General features: G+C 45.8%; 1 protein-coding gene across 2 annotated transcripts in view; it reads right to left on the reverse strand.

Moving 5' to 3' along the window:
- The window catches only part of GMEB1 (glucocorticoid modulatory element binding protein 1), an 80,648-nt gene that overhangs the window by 23,273 nt on the left and 37,890 nt on the right, over positions 1-19,485 (reverse strand). For both annotated transcript variants that reach the window (XM_060258164.1, XM_060258163.1), the window contains exons 4-6: positions 12,199-12,323; positions 9,278-9,381; positions 155-309 (exon numbers count right to left, since the gene is read on the reverse strand). In XM_060258164.1, coding sequence (XP_060114147.1) covers positions 155-309; positions 9,278-9,381; positions 12,199-12,323 — 384 coding nt within the window. The remainder of the gene's footprint in view (positions 1-154; positions 310-9,277; positions 9,382-12,198; positions 12,324-19,485) is intronic.

Consider the following 19,485-nt stretch of genomic DNA (forward strand, 5'->3'; position numbering starts at 1 on the left):
CTAAAATACCCTCCAGAATTTATTACAACACAGAGAGTTCAACGCAGAGGGGGCAAATCCATGTCGTTCCAAAAGACCAAACGTTCTGGGGCAAACTACAGACAGCAGTGCTACACGGCACGCATGATGCTACACCTTTTCACCTGCATCCTACCGTCAGCAGAGGTGGGAGTCTGTACCAAGCTTTGCTGCCCTGGCACTGGTGCTCTGGCGCTGCTGATCAGGAGGTCAAACTTGGTGCTCCGGCAGGTATTGGTGCAAACTTTGTCATGCTGGTAGAAGTCAATTTGCCCAGAGTCCATCATCTTTCTGTGCACAGAGAAGTACAGAGGAGAAATCAGGAGGGGAATTAAAAAACTCAGTTTGGCTACTTGCTTGACCAACACAATAACACCACAGGATTAGTTCTAAAAACAAGCTTAGCTTCTCATTGGCCTGTTCTTGAGGCGTTCCTGAAAATACAGTCTTAGGTGGAGGGGCCCCCTCGAAGAGCAAGCTGATAAAATGATATGGGCTCGCTAAGCTAAGCACATCACGGTCAAGGGGAATGCTTAGAAGAGAAATCTCTGGTATGCTTATGCACACTGCTTGTATAATGGAAGAGAAGGAAGATTTTTAATACAGTTTTAATAATAATAATAATAATAATAAAATTTTATTTATACCCCGCCCTCCCCGCCAAGGCAGGCTCAGGGCGGCTTACAAGGTTGGACAATAAAACAATTATACATTTCAATACAATTTACAATAAAACAGTCTAAAATAGTCTCATCTCATTGCTATCTCGGTTATATTAATGTTATTTATTTATTTATTTATTTATGATTTGTATCCCGCCCTTCCCACAAGTGGCTCAGGGCGGCTCCCAACAATTAGTCAACATAAAATTAAACAATATTTAAATATATAAACAGTTAAACATTTAAAACAGTTAAAACCTTAAAAACCAGTAAACATTCCAAAAATATATATATAAAACAGGAGTCCGGCAAGCCTCCTGTTAATGATGGCGTGATGTTTATTCAGGCTCCATCTTGGAAGGCTAGCCGGAAGAGGGCGGTTTTGCACGCCCTACGGAATTGGCTAAGGTCCCGTAGGGCCCGCACCTCTTCCGGCAGCTGGTTCCACCATTGGGGTGCTTTTATAGAGAAGGCCTGTTCTCTAGTTGTTTTTAGTTTGGCCTCCTTTGGCCCAGGTACTTCCAGAAGGTTTTGTGAGCTGGATCACAATGTATTTGTTCTAATAGTTATTGTTTCATCCAATTGTTTTGATATTGTTGTGGTCCATCTCGATGATCCTGAGATGCCTGGGAGAAAGGTGGGTACAAAAATGTTTTAAACATTTAAGTGCAAATGTAATAAATATATACTTTTGGAAGCCCACGAAGCCCCTTTTTCTTAGAGAAAAAAAAATTCAGGTTTTATTTAGAATGCGGATGCCCTTTCAACTTAGCAGAGCTACAGTAAGAATCACTATATTTCATAAACAGAAGCCATTTTACACTTGCATATTTGCAATAAATGATATACCATTTCTTCTGCAAACTCAACATCAAAAGGCTTCAAAAACTAACACTAGAGGTTCCGGTTCCAGTCATTGGTCAGGTAGAAGTTTTGATATATCCAAAGGCAGCTTTCTGCTTCCAGAAGGGCACATCAAAACCCAAGTCCTTAAATAACCTGGTGACTCAAACTGTTTCCCGCAGTAACCGAATAGATGATCCCTGAAGGCTATGACTGCCCTGTCCGTTTCCTTCCTACACAGGCAAGATCCCCCCCCCCCCCCATTTTTCTTTCTCTTTCTGGCTGAGCAGCTGCAGTGGCCTGTTTTCTTCTCTCATGAAGAACTGTGACTGTCCCACCCTGTCTCAGTATGATCTTTTCTTGCTGGCTCAGCCCTGAATCTGAGGGAAGAGTCAGGAATTGCCCTTTAACTTATACAACTTAAATGGCACTCGAGAAGTTTTTATATTCCAAATTAACAAAATATTTTATTCAAGACAGATGGGAAAGGTCAGGTGAAATGATGGGTAGAATTTCTGAGGTAACTCAGTTTAGATAACTGAGGCAAAATCAGTACATGCATAGACTTTAGTTCTTCTGTTTCAGGCTAATGAGAGCTTCTTAAGCTATTCACAGTTACTTTAATATTTATGTTGGGAGCCTTTTGTACCAGTGTTCTTCAAAACATTCTAGTATACTTTCTTTGAGTATTCTCTGGTTTCCAGAAGGCTGGTACACTCTTTCCAATACCCAAGCCCCTTCTCCTGAAACACTAGTATTCGTTGTCAAGCGCCGATATTTCTCAATCAGCAGTCTTTTGTTTTAAATCAAAGCTGTTTTATTGTTAGAAACTCAGGAGCTATACCAAGGACACAAGCCTTGGGAGTAATGACGCACACACAGTTACACTGTTGCTATATAGGATATCATCAAAAGTTACCATACAGATGCATGCTTGAGTCACGGTTTCAAAGGTTGCTACACCGCTATCTATTTTATTACTAAGGAATTTAGGCTATTGGAAACATCAACCATTCTCACACTATTCTGGTAGAAGATAAGAGTTGTCTGTGTGAACCTGTGGGAGAGGCGACTTGAAAGTAATACAAGCTAGGCTGTAGTATAAACATCCTTGGCCAGATGGATTTATTACTTGCCCAATAGTTGTAAATAAGGGGGGAGCAGAGGAGAACTGGTGACCTGCTCTTTCTTTATAAGAAAAACATGTTACAGAAATAAGTGCGCTTGACATTCATCTAGAACTTTTAGCTGATTCTAGCGCCCTGAGCCCGCTTCGAACTGCCCTGAGCCCGCTTCAGTGGGGTAGGGTGGGATATAAATAGAATGAAATAAAATTCTAAAGGCAGTTTCTAACCACACTAAACCAGGGATCTTTGCACTCTTCAGAGCTAACTGTCTGTTTGGCTGGGTAGGACCAGGGCCACCACTAATGAGTAGACAAAGTAGGCCACTGCCTAAAGCGGCACCTTGCCATAGTGGTGGGCTCCTAAAGGCTAGAATGAGGAAGATGGAGCAAGAGAAGGGGAGGAGAAAGGGACGGGCCAAAGAAGGGATGGCATGCAAGCATGATGGGAATTTGGAGAGCTCTCAAGAGTCTTCGCAGTGGCGCTGTCAGTTCAGCTGCAAAGGGGCCTCCAGGCAGTCAGGTTGTGGAGACGTAGTGAGATGCCCTGGTGTTGGGGACAGGTGGGGCAGTTGAGCTCACTCCAGCTGAGTGGCCTCATGAGGTAGTGTGCTAGCAGCTCTCCAGCCGCAGCCCCAGCCAGTCATGGGTAAAGGGAGCGAGCGGAGCAAAAGGAACAATAAAAGCTGCTGCTGGCTCCTCCTGTTGCAGACTGACTGCTTGGCTGAGCATTGAGGGGAAACAGAGCAGCAATGCTGAGCACTTGGAGATGCTGACCAACTGAGGGAGTGGCCGCCTGGCCAGCCTTGCACAAGATGGCCACAGAAGAGCACCCTCACTTCCCTTGCCTCACTTGCCAGCTGGCAGAAGGGACAGGCCTTGCCAAATGCCATCAAGACAGGAGGGGCAAGTGGAGACCCCACAGGGAAGTGAGTTGGGTTGGGCTTGCGAGTGGGCTGTCAGGGCTTGAAAATGGCTGACCAGCCAGTTTCTCTAAGGGCCAACGACAGCTGTTTCTGCAGCCAGGGATCCAGGGACAGGAGTACAAGTCTGCCTAGCCCTTGGAGAGCCGGTTTGGTGTAGTGGTTAAGTGTACGGACTCTTATCTGGGAGAACCGGGTTTGATTCCCCACTCTTCCACTTGCAGCTGCTGGAATGGCCTGGGGTCAGGCATAGCTCTGGCAGAGGTTGTCCTTGAAAGGGCAGCTGCTGTGAGAGCCCTCTCCAGCCCCACCCACCTCACAGGGTGCCTGTTGTGGGGGAGGAAGGTAAAGGAGATTTTAAGCTGCTCTGAGACTCTTTGAGTGGAGGGTGGGATATAAATCCAATATCTTCATCCACCTCACAGGGGGTCTGTTGTGGGGGAAGAAGGGAAAGGAGATTGTGAGCCTCTCTGAGACTCTTCGGAGTGGAGGGCGGGATATAAATCCAGTATCTTCATCTACCTCACAGGGTGTCTGTTGTTGGGGAGGAAGGGAAAGGAGATTGTGAGCCGCTTTGAGACTCTTCAGAGTGGAGGGCGGGATATAAATCCAATATCTTCATCTACCTCACAGGATGTCTGTTGTGGGGGAGGAAGGTAAAGGAGATTGTGAGCCGCTTTGAGACTCTTCGGAGTGGAGGGCGGGATATAAATCCAATATCTTCATCTACCTCACAGGGTGCCTGTTGTGGGGGAGGAAGGTAAAGGAGATTGTGAGCCGCTCTGAGACTCTTCGGAGTGCAGGGCGGGATATAAATCCAATATCTTCATCTACCTCACAGGGTGTCTGTTGTGGGGGAGGAAGGGAAAGGAGATTGTGAGCCGCTCTGAGACTCTTCGGAGTGGACGGCGGGATATAAATCCAATATCTTCTTCTTCTTTCTAAACGGTTTACCCTTGGGGGGAGAGGCTTTCGGCTCAGCCATGAGAAATAACCCCCACCTCCGAATTCAGAGCCAGAAGCCATGAGAGAAATCAGGATGGGTTCCCAAGTTAGCAAACCGTGGGGTGGATGGGGTGCATGTGTGAAAATCCAAATTAAATCTCACGAATTAGCCAGGGCAATTTAAACGGGACCTGTAGATCTCAGCCACAAGCTCCAAAAGCCATTTGGGGCTCATGGATTGTATCAGGGCAGAGACCCAGAAGTCTCACTTTTTCCATGCCAGAGGAGGCTTCCCCTTGCAACACTCCGCTCAGAGGCAAACCGACAGCTAGTAGAATTGCCACAGATGGACCCTTTCAGTTCGCACAGTGTCAAAGACAAGCACGAGAATGTTCCATTACAAGCAAGATCCAGTGTGCCAGTGGATTCTCAAGTGCAAAGAAATTAGCCAGCTGATACAGTGCCATCCTTCTTCATTTCCTTCCCCACTCTTTCTAAGATTTGGGGGTGAGCGGGGACAGAAGTGGGTACTCTGCGGTTGCAAATGCAGCAGGAATGACTGGGCATAGCTGTTGCATTCCACTTGATTCAAACAAGCCCATCTTTTTAGTTCCACTGCATAGGAATCTGAAGGTCCCTCCTATGTAAGCACGTCAACCCAACTGCCCCTCAGTGCAGCTATATCTAGCACAATGGAAGCTGAAGTTGCTTCATACCAACAGTATCAGTAGCCTGATTAAAATCAATCTTAAAACATTTGGCCATTGCACCCACTGGCACCATATTGGGGACCCTTGTCTTTGGGGAGAGGAACAAAAAGTTCTTCTCCGTCTGCTCTATCTGGTGCATAATTTTATAAATCCCTATAATCTCTCTCATCTCTTTTTCTGAACTAATACAGCAGAAATGGGTAAAGCTTGAGTAGAGATAACAGACAGAACTTCTAGGGTTGCCAAACTCCAGGAGACACTTAGAGATCCCCCAATATGCCAGTTGTGTCTACATATATGAACATATGAAGCTGCCTTCTATTGAATCAGACTCTTGGTCCATCAAAGTCAGTATTGTATTCTCAGACTGGCAGCGGCTCTCCAGGGTCTCAAGCTGAGGTTTTTCACACCTATTTGCCTGGACCCTTTTTTGGAGATGCCAGGGATTGAACCTGGGACCTTCTGCTTCCCAAGCAGATGCTCTACCACTGAGCCACCATCCCTCCCCAAACATGAACATATGAAGCTGCCTTATACTGAATCAGACCCTTGGTCCATCCAAGTCAGTATTGTCTCCTCAGACTGGCAGTGGCTCTCCAGGGTCTCAAGCTGAGGTTTTCCACACCTACTTGCCTGGACCCTTTTTTGGAGATGCCGGGGATTGAACCTGGGACCTCCTGCTTCCCAAGCAGATGCTCTACCACTGAGCCACTGTCCCTCCCCTAATGCGTATGTGTATAAGAATATATAAGAAGTTTAGGAATGTTAAGAGGCAATCAATCTTATTTGGAAACACATCTTTTGGGATCCAACCCAATATTTTTCAATGAGATGGCCCTTCTACCAGATTAGGGGGGGGGGGGAATCTACCAGATAGGAATACACACCAACAAAACACCGACTTGAAATATTCTGCAGAATGAAACGGGTGAGACAGAAATGAATATAAACTCTGTTGTCTCTCAGGTAGCAGGTAAAAACTTTCGTTTCATGCTGTGTGCTTCTGGAGATGGCTGTCCTTTGCTGTGCCATTTATGCATCAACAAATCATATTTCTCGTGTTTTTGATTTTTAACTTTTAGGGTATTCAATGTCTGGAGGCCATTTCTTTTTTTTTTTTTTTCCATTTAAAAGCAGGTTTTATTGAACATTTCATTTACAATTAAACTTTCCATAAATAATTCGAAAAACAAAACCTGACCCCACCACATCATCCCCCTCCACCCCCCACCACCAAGGAGCATCTAGGTAATATCTAAAACAGTACTTATTTCTTTAACTATCTAATTTATTTATCCATTGATATAACTTATTCCAAGTCTTTCTGGATTCTTGCAGATTGCCTCCTCTTAATCTAACAGTAAGGTTATCCATTTCTGCAGCCTCTAGCATTCTCTGCACAAATTCATTTCTGGTTGGTATTTGGGAGTTTTTCCAATATTTGGCGTAAAGAATTCTGGCGGTAGTGATTACATGTAGTAGAAGTTTTTTGTCGTATTTAGTTAGATTCCCTTTACATACATTTAGTAGGTACATCTCAGGGGTATGACAAATATTAATTTTTAATATTTTCTGTGTCCAGGTGTTAACTAAAGCCCAATATTTTTTGGCTATTTCACAGTTCCACCAGATGTGATAAAGAGATCCCTTCACCTTTTTACATTTCCAGCAAGAGGAAGGCCATTTCTATTATTTATTTATTGGACTTATAGCCCTTCCTCCCCCACACAGCAGGGCTCAAGGCCAAGGCCGGATCTACATATTTTTATGGGGGGGGGGGGCAAAATTAAAAACTGACTCCCTCTTATGAGCCATTCTGTCTTATGGTCCCATAGAATACAATGGGCTCCATACCCCCCTCTGACTCCCCCCCTAGATCCGGCCCTGCTCGGGGCAGAAAACAACACTAGTAAAACAATACCATAAATCGATTATTAAAAACAATCATCACAACAGTAAGTTTAAAAGTCAGGTCAGCTAGTGATATAAGGCACAAGTAGCATAAATGATCCAAGTGAGCTTGTACAGCCTGAGCATCGATGGATAAAAGCTAATACAATGAAGATACGGATAGTGGAGAAAGGGCTGGGGGAGGCCGATTCAGATGGAGACTTCATTGCCTCACCCCTAGGCCTATATGAATAGAGAATCACGGATAAATGACTAGCAGGGGAGCCCCTAAGGGTTCTGTGATTAAACCAGCCTCCAATATGATCAACAAATTTTCATTGAAATGTATAAAGGAAACATAAACAAACACTTAAAGCAGTGAATTGTACATAAGGTGAAGTCATACAGTATGCTCAGTCCTTTATAAGGACAACATTAGGTGAAGTATTATAATATGCGCAGTCTTTCTTGGGACCAATAGGCCTCCAAATGGTTTCAGCCAAGAACTGGCAAAGTAGAGTCTTCTTCACAAGTCGAACCGCTGTAGAAAAAAAGCCAACAGTAGCAGACAGCGACGAAGGCGGCGCCTCTCTGCCTCCGTTTCTCTGAAGCTTCCGCAGGCTTAATGCAAAAGATTACAAAGCGGACAACGGAAATCAATCCTTCAAGTCCAGTGAAAGTTATGTTTATAATGAGGTGCTCCAGCGACCAAATTTCAATGAACATTTGTTGATTATATTGGAGGCTGGTTTAATCACAGAACCCTTAGGGGCTCCCCTGCTAGTTACCCATAGGCCCGGCAGAACATTTATGTCTTGTAGGCCTTGCAGAACCACAACAGATACCGCAGGGCCCGGATCTCATCTGGAAGAGTGTTCTTTCAAACTCTGGCTTCAGCTGAGGCTAGACAAATGCTTTTGGGGGCCAGGGATCACCAAGAGCAATCACTTTATTACTAAGCAGAGAATTATTATCCATAAGCAATCACTTAGAAAGGTGGTATAAAGTTTTTTTTCAGAATGAAATAAGGCATAGTGTCTGCATAGCAGTCTGTTAACTGACAAGAAGGAGCAGTGACTTGCCTTGTCTTCAGCTGAGAGAGCACATTTTCTGACCCCAAGGCTCTATCATGTTCTTCTTTAAGGTGCTATTCAGCCGCAGGGATGGAATAGCCCTTCAGCTTAAGGGCAAAACTCCAGAAAGGACACAATCCTGCAGGCTTGGTTTGCTTCCAGGTGGCTTTAACACCCCAATTCTGCCCTATTTGACTGACAGTATAAAATCCTATCATGAAGATCTGTATCTCAGAACATGCTATGAATGGACTCTCCAGTTTTCACTCGTAAGAGATGAAGTCTTGAGGTGGGGGGCAGTTAATTAAAAAATCCTGCATAAATGTCTGCAGCAAATTGACAGGAGATTGTTACAGCAAGGCAGTTGGCCCCCTTCCTGGAGCGCGACGATCTAGCAACAGTGATCCACGCCACGGTCACCTCGAGGTTGGACTACTGCAATGCTCTCTACATGGGGCTGCCTTTGTGTCGAACTCGAAAGCTGCAGCTAGTGCAGAATGCTGCGGCCCGGCTGCTGCTAGGGCTCCCAAGAAGGGAGCACATCCGGCCGGGGCTCCGAGACCTGCACTGGCTGCCAATAACTTACCGAGTCCGGTACAAGGTGCTGGTTATTACCTTTAAAGCCCTATATGGCCTAGGACCTGCCTACCTGAAGGACCGTCTCTCCCCACATGTTCCCCAGAGAGTACTGAGATCCGGAACTCAAAACCTCCTGGTTATCCCCGGGCCAAAAGAAGCCAGTTTAAAATCTACCAGGCACCGGGCCTTTTCTGTTATGGCCCCTTCCTGGTGGAACCAGCTGCTGGAAGAGGTGAGGGCCCTGCGGGACCTTGCTCAGTTCCGCAGGGCCTGTAAGACAACCCTCTTCCAGCTGGCCTATGACTACCGTAACTGGCACAAGATACTAAGTGTGGTTCTACTAGACTTCTGCTGTCCTTAATGTCTTAAATGTTTTAACTATTTTAACTGTTTAAATGTTTAAACCCTATTTATGTTAGATTCTATGTTGTAAGCCGCCCTGAGCCACTCGCTGGGAAGGGCGGGATATAAATCATAAATAAATAAATGAACAGTGGTGGAAAGCCCTTACCTCAGCATGATTCCTCCCAGACGAATGGCTCTTTTCCAGTCCTTCAGGGTAGATTTGCCAGCCAGGTGAACAAAGTGCTTTGGACTGATAAGCTGGTCATTGAACTAAGAAACAGATAGCAGGGAGCACCTCAGAAAAAAACAGAAGACGTTCCATGTCATCTACCACACCCATATCCGTGTCAGTAGCTTTAGTTCAGCACTGCATTTCTACACTCCTTCACTCCTTCTACACGCTTCTACACTCGTTACTCAAGTGGTTTACAATAAAAACAAACATATTTTAAAAACAAAACAAAAACTGGACACTTGACATTAAAACCCACAATATAATAAAAAAAAAAAGCGCAGAAAAGGGTTGCCTGAACCGAATGGCTTCAAATTGACATCTGAAATGAAATGTACTAAGAAGCTTAATAGCAAGATAACTTCTGTCAATCACATGACAAGTTCTCAGCATGAACTTTGCGACTTCATTCAGAGTGCTCACACAGAGTAAAGGGCAACTAATGTGGTCCTCAAGCATACGAGGCAAACATAGGCTCTCAAGGCCACACCATAGGATTGTCAGACAGCAGTCAACAACTGGCCACAGTCTGAGGGGAGGGACATGGGGGGGGTACTGTCAAGCAACACTGTGATGTCACTTCTGGGGAAAACCCAGTGGGAAACTGCTAAGCCTGCCAATTCATAATGCCCTAGAGAGCTTCCTGCCCTTCATAGTCTCAGTAGATGGCTGCTGAGAAGCAATAAGCCCTCTTCCACCCCACCACTTGCCCCAGTGAGGATCCATCTCTGACACTTTGCATATAAATCACAGGGATGACCTACAAGAAACACCACTTGCAAAACTTCAGGGATTTGAAGTGGGTTCCAAGTCAAATTGATCTCGAACCAAAACTGAAAATAACCGTTCGATGCAGAACAAAGCCCGGATCAAATCAGATTTGGCAAATGCATCTCCCACAGGTCAGTTCTGTGGCCTACCAAGAAATTGGTATACTTTATTTTTTTATTATTATTTGATTTGATTTGATTGTACTTGAAAGGTATAACAAATAAACGTTTGCTGTTTAATCCCTCACTCGCACGCATGGCATCCTTCTTAACCGTCCAATAAATTTGCTAATTATGCCACAGCCGGTGTTCTGTAGTAGGCAGAATATTAGGGCAGGATCTGGGAGAGCCGTGTGCGAATCCCTACAATGTCAGGGGTGACCCTGGGCCACACGTTTGCTTGTAACTCAACCTACCTCGCAGAGTTGCTGTGAGGATGAAACAAAGGAGTGAGGAACAATGTTGTAAGCTACTTTGGGTCCTCATGGAGGGGACCTGGGGAGGAGTTCCATAGCTATGGGGCAGCCACCAGCCAAGAAGATTCTTGAACAGATGCCCAGCAACCACACTTCTGAAAAGACCAGATCCTAGAATCCACAGACACCGTTTCCCTCGGGAAAATGAGTAGGGAATCTTTGGGAGGATGTTCCTTTGGCACCAACCCGCCACTGTCCATAGGTTTTGTGATCAAGCTTCAAAATGCCAGCCATTCGCCCAGTATAAGGAACCAAAAGGCAAGTCAAACTTCCCATGACTCTTAAACATACTGCAGAAATCTCATATTTGCCTCCTGAACTGGCTCTATGGAGAAGAGGTTTGCACACTCCAAATAAATGGAAAGGGGGCCTGCGGAAAATAAACAATATATTCTTAAAGAACTCATAACATGGGGATGCCCTTGGCTCAGATTCGGAAGCTCTAGCTGGTGCAGAATGCTGCAGCCAGGCTACTAATGGGGCTTCCCCGTCAGGAGCACATTCAGCCTGTGCTGAGAGCGCTGCACTGGCTCCCTGTTGCGTACCGAATCCGTTTCAAGGTCCTGGTATTAACCTTCAAAGCCCTATATGGCCTAGGACCTACCTATCTGCGGGTCTGCCTTGCCCCACATGCTCCCCAGAGAGCACTGTGGTCAAGCTCTCAAAATCTTTTGGCTGTCCCTGGGCTAAAGGAGGCTAGGCTTAACTCCACCAGAGCAAGAGACTTCTTGGTTGTGGCCCCAATACTTTGGAGCACCCTTCCAGAAGCCATCAGGGCCCTGCGGGATTTATTGCAGTTCTGCAGGGCCTGCAAGACTGAACTGTTTCGGATGGCATATCACATCTAATGGGAGAGGGCTGCCACCACATCTGGATCCACAGTGCTTTTATTACTAACTGCCCAGGATCTGTGCGCATGAGAAAGAAAATATTACATGATCCGCCTGAAGTAGCACCATTGTCATTTATCTGATTGTTTTATTGTTTTAATATTGTTTTTTGTTTACTATTTATTTTATGCTGTTAGCCGCCTAGAGTCTGTACAGAATGGGCGGGATAGAAATATAACGTAAATAAATAAACATGCAATAGTGATCACGTGGTCTATGGACTATCGTGTGGATGTGGAAAAATTTATATTGACAAGACAAGCCCAGATAGTCTATGTATGGGAACAGGTCAGTATGGTTCTTTTTAATGCCTAGTTAACAATTTAAATGAAGATTCCTTTGTAATTATGTAATATGTAGTATATGCCAATGCTGATTCAAAAGTCTAAGTATTGCCTAAATTATAAACTGCAGTCGGTACATATTCTTTGAAAATGTCCTGTATTTTATTTTTTAAATTGATGTATTAAATATATTCTTATATTTTATATTATTTCAGTAGATTCCCCCTGACGACGCTGCATGTGAAACATGGAGGGGTTGTACAATTATAAAAAAGATTCCTTTTTTCCTCTGTACCTGTTTGTTTCTTTGCGCTCCAAATAAAAACATCTTGTGGAAGGTCACAGTAAAACAGAGAAAATAAAACAAGACCAAAAAGCAGATGCCGGCTAGAAAGCAAACCACCCTGGCAAAAGGTCACTATGCCATGCTATTACCTTGACACACTTGACATTGATGCCCGGGCAGACAAACTTTTTCCACAGCAGGATGGCTTTGCTCTCTCCACAGGTGATGGGGTAGGCAATCTCAATCTCCTCGTTGGTTTCGATGGTACTAGGATCTATGGATGAAAGCGGGGGAGGACAAATATGGAGACCATTTTTTTCCTGGAAGCAGAAGTCACTATAACCGTTAGGCAAATATGACACGCAAATGCAATATGTGTAGTTGTTGCCCAAAGAGGATTGTGGGAGGAGGGGATAAAGCACCGAGTGGAGTGCAAACTGGAGCAAGCTGATGCTGCCTAAGCTCTTCAAAAGCACAAACAACTTATTTAAAAAGGTGTGACCAGCGGCGACAACAAAACAAGGAGAATCTGTCCAGATTTCGACGTAAATTAACCACGGAAGCTTACCTACAACTAATTTTCGTCACTTTAGCTCTTGTTTGCTGTTCCTTTACTTAACTTTAAGCACAATATAATAGAGCAACACTCTCTACCAGATAGCATTTAAAGAAATAAATCCTCAGTGCACTTTGAACTGGATTTAACTGAATAGCGGTCAAATGCATTGAACGAACTGACAAAGGTTGTAGAGTGAAACAGTAGCTCTGGAGGTCACACATATCCAAAAGTTATCTTTCACAGGTTCAACAAAGATCCCACGGAACTACTTTATAAGTAGAGGCACTTTCCTTTGGAGAAACAAGAGAACATTTTGGAGAACATTAATTCACAGGTCTCTACAAGCCGCTAACCACTGGATTGCACTGAACATACACATATTACACACAATAGTATTTCAATATACTACAGAATTTAGCCTACACTGGGGAACCAAAACAACGTAACATGGACACCTCAAAATAATCGCACTCCTGAAAAGAAAGTAAGCAACAGCAAAGATAACACACCAAAGGCATTTGGCAACACACACAAAAAATGCAGGGTGAGTTCTTGCCAAAACATGGAGAATCTGTCCAGATTTTGATGTAAATTAACCATGGAATTGGTGATCATATCACCTCTCAGCCGCCTCCTCTCCAGGCTAAACATCCCCAGCTCCTTCAACCATTCCTCATAGGACTTGGTCTCCAGACCCCTCACCATCTTCGTCGCCCTCCTCTGGACCCCTGGGTTGCTTGCCAGGGATTTAAGTTGGTAGGGAAAGCCTCAACAGATGTTGAAAGTTACAGAACCTGCATAATGTTGAGTCTGCCCTCTTTTTCTTTATTTTAATAGGTAGTCTTCTAGCTTCCTGACCCCACTGATGGACCTCCTGATGGCACCCGGGTTTTTTGGCTACAATGTGACACAGAGTGTTGGACTGGATGGGCCATTGGCCTGATCCAACATGGCTTCTCTTATGTTCTTATAGTATTGAATTTTTGAAATTTAACAATAAAATTAAATATAATACAAAACCAATACAAGAACAGAATAAAGTGGCCATAAAAAGGTAAAGGAAACGACTGTGCAAACACCAGTCTGGGTGGTTTGCCATTGCCTTCTCCAGTCATCCACACTTTCCCCCCAGCAAGTGGCCATACAAATAAGTATTTAATATATTTGGATTCTTCTGATTTCACCAATTTAACCATATTACAGACTTTATAGTTAACAAATGTACATAAAACTACATAAACTATTCAAAATAGTTAAATGATGAAAAACTAACCCTAGATTTGGTTCAGAAAAAAACCTAACATATTATATAGCCTATTAGCCTTGATTTTCTCTTTAACATTGTCATTGCTAGTAAAAAAGGACAACACTGGGAACCATTGATCTACAAATTTTGAATTCATAGAATGGATATGCACTGGACATGTTTATTATGCCTCATAAACATTCTTGTCATGTTCCTTAATCTCGCATTGGAATGTTTCTTTTTTTTTGGTCCAGTATTGGAATATTGCCTATTAGTACTTTTATTCCATAGTGATTTATGATTTTTTTTTTATTTTGTACAGTTTTGTTTGATATTTTTCCAATCCATTTTATATGCAGGGTTCAATAATGCTGTGATAATTTCAATAATGCCTCATAACAGCATTTCAGATCTGGAATATTAAGGCCTCCCCAGTTTAGTTGAAAGATGTAAAATTTTAAAACTAGTTCTCTGTTATTTGTGCCATAAAAAAGTTATTTAATAAAGTCTGCTAAGAGTTTGAAAGTTTGTTGGGAATAAAGATAGAGATGACTCTAAAATAAAAGAAATTTTTGGCAATATTATAGTGTTAATTAGATTTATTCTATCCAACCAAGAAAACTTTAGATTAACTCAACTGCTTATGTAAAGACTGAAATAGATCAATGTGATTAAATTTTAATAAGTTGTCTAAATTGACTGGAATTTTAATTTCTAAATATTGCCAATAACTTGAGTTCCATTTATAAGAATACTTATGGTTAATATAGCTTTTTAATTTTGGTGATAAATTTACAGCCCAATCCAGACATACATGGCGGCCAGCCACGGCGTAACTTCCGCGCTGCTAGTAGACCGCCTGAGGACTTTGGCACGCTGGAGCGTGGGGAGGGGAGAGGCGTAGCTTGCCGTGAGGAAGATGGTCACTATAGCAACGCCACTGGCATAGGCACGCAAGGGAGGCAGAGGCAGCTGGAGGGGAGGGCCAGCCCACCCACCCCCATTGGCTCATGCGCCGTGGCTCATGAAAGTCAGGGTTGGGGAGAGGCGGTCCCAGAGAAGCTGATAGCCATCCCCAACCCACAGCCAAACAGAGAACGGAGCCAATGATGGGCAGACCATCAAAGGCAAAGGAGAGACGTCCCACCAACACGGGGAGGGAGCAGGAGTGAGGCTGGGCAGACGCACACGAGAAGCCTGGCTTGGTGGCGAGCTGGGGATGGGGGCGGGACCATGGGATTGGCCAGCCCATTGCAGGTGACCGGGAGAGGGGGTGGAAAGCCTGTGCCTGAGAGGCCGTCGATCCCCTCACACCCTCCTGCTGCCAGAGACTCTGCCAATGGCAGGCAGACGGACAGAGGCATGCGCAGACAAGCAGGAAGTACCAAGTGCGGGAGTTCGCTGTCATAGACAGCGGCTGGAATGTGTGTCTGGGAGTGAGCAGCCCACCAGCAAACACCCCCCCCCCACCCAGAGACCCCCTGGGTTGCCCTGACACCCCCTGCCATGTGCACGGTACACCACCCCCGGGGGCCGCAGAACTCAGAGTGCGAGTTCATCAGCCTCAGAACTCAGAGTCCACTTCATCAGCCCCCCACTTTGTGCCCTGCACACAACAGCCCTGTGGGATCGTGTAGGCTGAGGAATGGCATCCCACCTCCCCTGTCCAACCACTTGGAGGCAGTGTGTCAGCTAATAGCCTGCTCCCCACCCCAGGAACCAAGTCTGCCAACCCTCCCAGACATTCCCTCAGAGAGGCCACTGACAGAGTGGGGGGGGGTTGCCCAGGGAACGTGCAGCAGATGCCAAGCAAGAGACACAACAGAGGGCACAGCTCAAACTTTATTTTTCTGGAACAGAGTGCAACAGTTTTCCTGGTGCACACTGGGCAGTCTTGCCGTAGGCGGGGTTCCATTCAGAGTGGCGGGCAGAAACAGCTGAGGCAGTGGAGGGGGGGTGGAGCAACACAAGCGGAAGCCTCTGTGTTGGATTCCCACCTGCAAAATGGAGACAAAGATCAAGAACACCTGCAGGGGCGGCAGCTGGAGGAGCAGGCTGCATTTCAGTCGGGCGCTCTCTTATAGGGCATTCTCTGACCCACCTCCCCATATCGGGGCAGCTGCCACACACACACCCCGTGTCCTGCCAGGGGTTGGGGAAGCAGCAGATAGCAGACCAAGGGAAGGGAGCAGGCAGCAGCACACAGGAGTGGGGTCAGCAAATGCACCCTGCCGGAGCCCACTGCCTGGTTAAAGTGCCAGAGACGCTCGCACACCGAGTAGTCAAGAGCGAGGGGAGGGGGAGGACAGTGGGGGTGCACAGTGCAACTTACCCAGCCATGAGCGACAGTCCTCACATGCAGAGTCTCTGGAAGCCTGGAACCTGTGGAGACCTGGAAATGAGAGCAGTTAGCCCTCCTCGCTCTCCCCCTCGCAAATCGAAGATACTGTCAAAGCAAACGCGCAGTGCAAAACCCATCACCAACGTGCCTGCCTGTCCCTCACTCTAAGTCCGTTTGGCAGGGAGCTCCCCGGCAGACCTTCCCGCCATGCAAAGCTGTCCCTTACAACTGAATTGTTTGAGGCCAGAGCAAAAGTATTTCTCGGAGGGGGGGACTGCGATTGGGTGCTGGGGAGGAGGCTTGTCAGCCCGAGGTGCAAGGGGCTTGGTGAGGCAATTACACTGCTCCCTAAGGGGTTTGTGAGCTTCTGCAGCAGCGGAGCCAACCTTTGTTTTTGGTTTCAATTAGTGCCTATGGGACACACCGCTGTTTTTGAAGACATAACGTTGCGCCTCTCAGGGGGATGTGTCATGGCCTAAACTGCTCAGGGAGCTTCCTAAGCCTGGCCGCGCCCCCAACTCCATCCCCTCCTGCGCCTGAGCACCGCTCTCCACCTCATTTCCACCAACGCTCGGGTGCAGCCCTCAGGCACCACTGCTCTCAGGTAGAGCAGTGTTCTGGCGGCCTACTCGCCCACATAACTCCCCCCCCCGCGGCGGCAGTACGTCAGCGCAAATGTTTCTTGTGCCCATGTAGCGGATCATCTGCTCCCAAAGGACTTTCCGCCCCCCCCCCCCCCAGGATTGTGCTGTTAAAGGATAAAGTTCACTCTTCTGATCATTTGCTTTCAAGCCTGAGATTTGTAGAAATATCAGGATCTCTCTTTCAAGAACTCCCAATGAAGATTTTAGATTTGAGATATAAATGGCCATATCATATGTGAAGAGACTTAGTTTGTATTGCATGTCATTGATATAGACCCCAGTTATTTCAGTGTTCATTCTAATTGTTTTAGCTAGTGATTCCATCAAAAGGGCAAATAATACCCTGGCTGGTGCCACGATGAAGAGTAAAAGCTGCAGATGTTACCCCATTAATCTTTAATTGAGCTTTGGATAAAGCATATAATGCTTGGATTGTGTTCAAAAAATTGTTGCCAAATCCCATGTGACTTAGAAGAGATTTTAAATACTAAACTTCAGCACTATCATATGCCTTCTCAGTTCTGAGAGTTAATATTAAAGCTTTGATCTGAGAAGTATTACATTGATTAATAATATCTAGAGGTTTATGAATATTATCATATCTTTATTAGGTATTGTCAAGACTCAGGGGGGTCTTACCAACTGCTGCCAACACTCTGGGTTAAGAGTCTCCCTTGAGAAGGCCTAGAGTACCCTCCCAAGCCCTTCCAGGCCTCCCTTAGCTTAGGCCAAATAATGGGCGTAAGGACCAGGCAGAGTTAACAACAAGGGGGAGAAAAGGTTTATTTTAAAAGGTCAGTGTAAAATAACAAACAAGGTGCACAAAACAGTAAAAGGGTGAAGGGGAAATAAACAAATGCCCTAACGAGTCTATCTCTACAGTCCCTACTCTAATACTATACTTCCCCCCTTGGGTAAGGGTCTTCCTCTGCTTCAGGCTCTTTAGGCACAGCCTGCCTCTAGCTCAGCCTTCCAGGGAAAGAACATCCACTTCCTAGGCTTGGCCTTTATATCCTCTTCCCAGGCCCCACCCCTCTCAGGGCCTGTTTCCCTCCAAACCCCTTGTTACCCAATCAGAGGGATTGAGGGGATTCTGGGAGATATAGGCTTTTCCAAGTAACTCCTACGCAGGTTTCCCTGGGGCCTGCAGGCCTCACTAGACCCAGGATCATGACACCCCCCCGCTAGACCAAATCATGGGGTCTGGCAATCTAGATTCCCATCGACGAGGTCTACCCAAAATGGGGTTGCCTTGGAAAACCAACCATCAAACATTAATACATACAAATAAACAATAGAAACCAATTATATACAATGCAAGCACAGTCTCTATCTCAGGAGTTTAGGGTTGGTGAGTTTGGCTGCCTATAGCCACCTCCCTCCAGTTTCCAGAACCCATGAAACAGCCCAAACTGCATCGACGATTTCTTTGCAGTAGCAGTCTGCATCTTCTCCCTTTAGTCAAGTGGACACCAGACTTCACAGAACCTTCTCTAGGAACTACTTTCTGTAGTCCCACCACTCGACCATCCACCTTTTGTGGTGCAGCTGCCAGTGCAGCATTTGCCTCTTCCTGGCAAGAATAGGTCACAAACCCAAACCCATGGGGATGTTTTGTCTGTGGATCTCTCACTACCACATAGTCAGTGAGTGTGCCCCAGGTTTCAAAGTGTTCCCTCAAGCTGTCATCAGTAGTCTGAAAGCTCAGGCCACCTACAAACGTTTTTCTCTTCTGTTCTGGTTCCTTAGAACGCTGTCCCTGTGAAGATCTTCTCTTCCTCTTTTTCCTTGCAGACCACTTTGGGAGAGTGTTCAGGTTCCATCGCTCCTTTTGCCCGCTTGCCTGTCTCTCTTTCCTGCCATTGAAGCACCTGTCCAACCAAATCCTCCCCTATAAACATAGCCACAGGAGTGTTTTCATACACTGCGACCTTCCATGTTCCAGTCCAACTCTCATATTGGATAGGTATCCTGGCCACCGGGAGGGTAACTCCTTCAGCTTCGTTGATGCGCAGCACCTTCCTTCCTTCACCTGGGAGGAAATACTTCGGGTCCACAAGAGAACAATGAACAGAAGTCAAAAGGGAAGCGGTGTCTCGCCAGGCTATCACACCATGCCCATCCACAGTGATGCTGTGGTGATGCTGAGGAATACACTCAGCGTCTGATTCAGAAGAAGTGGGTCCAGGGCCCACTGGCATCATATGGAATGTCACAGTAGTGGTAGACTTTGGGCACTGACTCTGTATATGCCCCAACTTGTTGCAGGAATAACAGCGGAGTGCCTTCCGATCTCCTGCTGGCAGCTTCACACCAGCACCTGTAGAACTAGGAGGCTGTTGCTGGGACAGTTCTTCTTTCACTTCAGGCTGCTCCTTGGCACCAGAGTCAGGAGGGAGCTTTGGGCTTTCCTTTGGGCACCAATCACGACTGGTGTTGGGTCTCCACCCTCCATATGTCTCAGCCAGGCGGTCCGCCCACTGTCCAGCTTCTTTGATGGTGGAAGGACTGTTGGATTTCTTATACATATATATGATGTTTCGATATGACTGTTCTTATTGAAGGGTCCTGAAGTATTTCTCCAATAAAAGGGACGGTTGGCCGATGGATGAACTTATCTGGAAAATACATTTGGTGCTAATTAGC

This window comes from Heteronotia binoei, chromosome 17 (assembly GCF_032191835.1).
Source record: "Heteronotia binoei isolate CCM8104 ecotype False Entrance Well chromosome 17, APGP_CSIRO_Hbin_v1, whole genome shotgun sequence".
Lineage (NCBI taxonomy): Eukaryota > Metazoa > Chordata > Lepidosauria > Squamata > Gekkonidae > Heteronotia > Heteronotia binoei.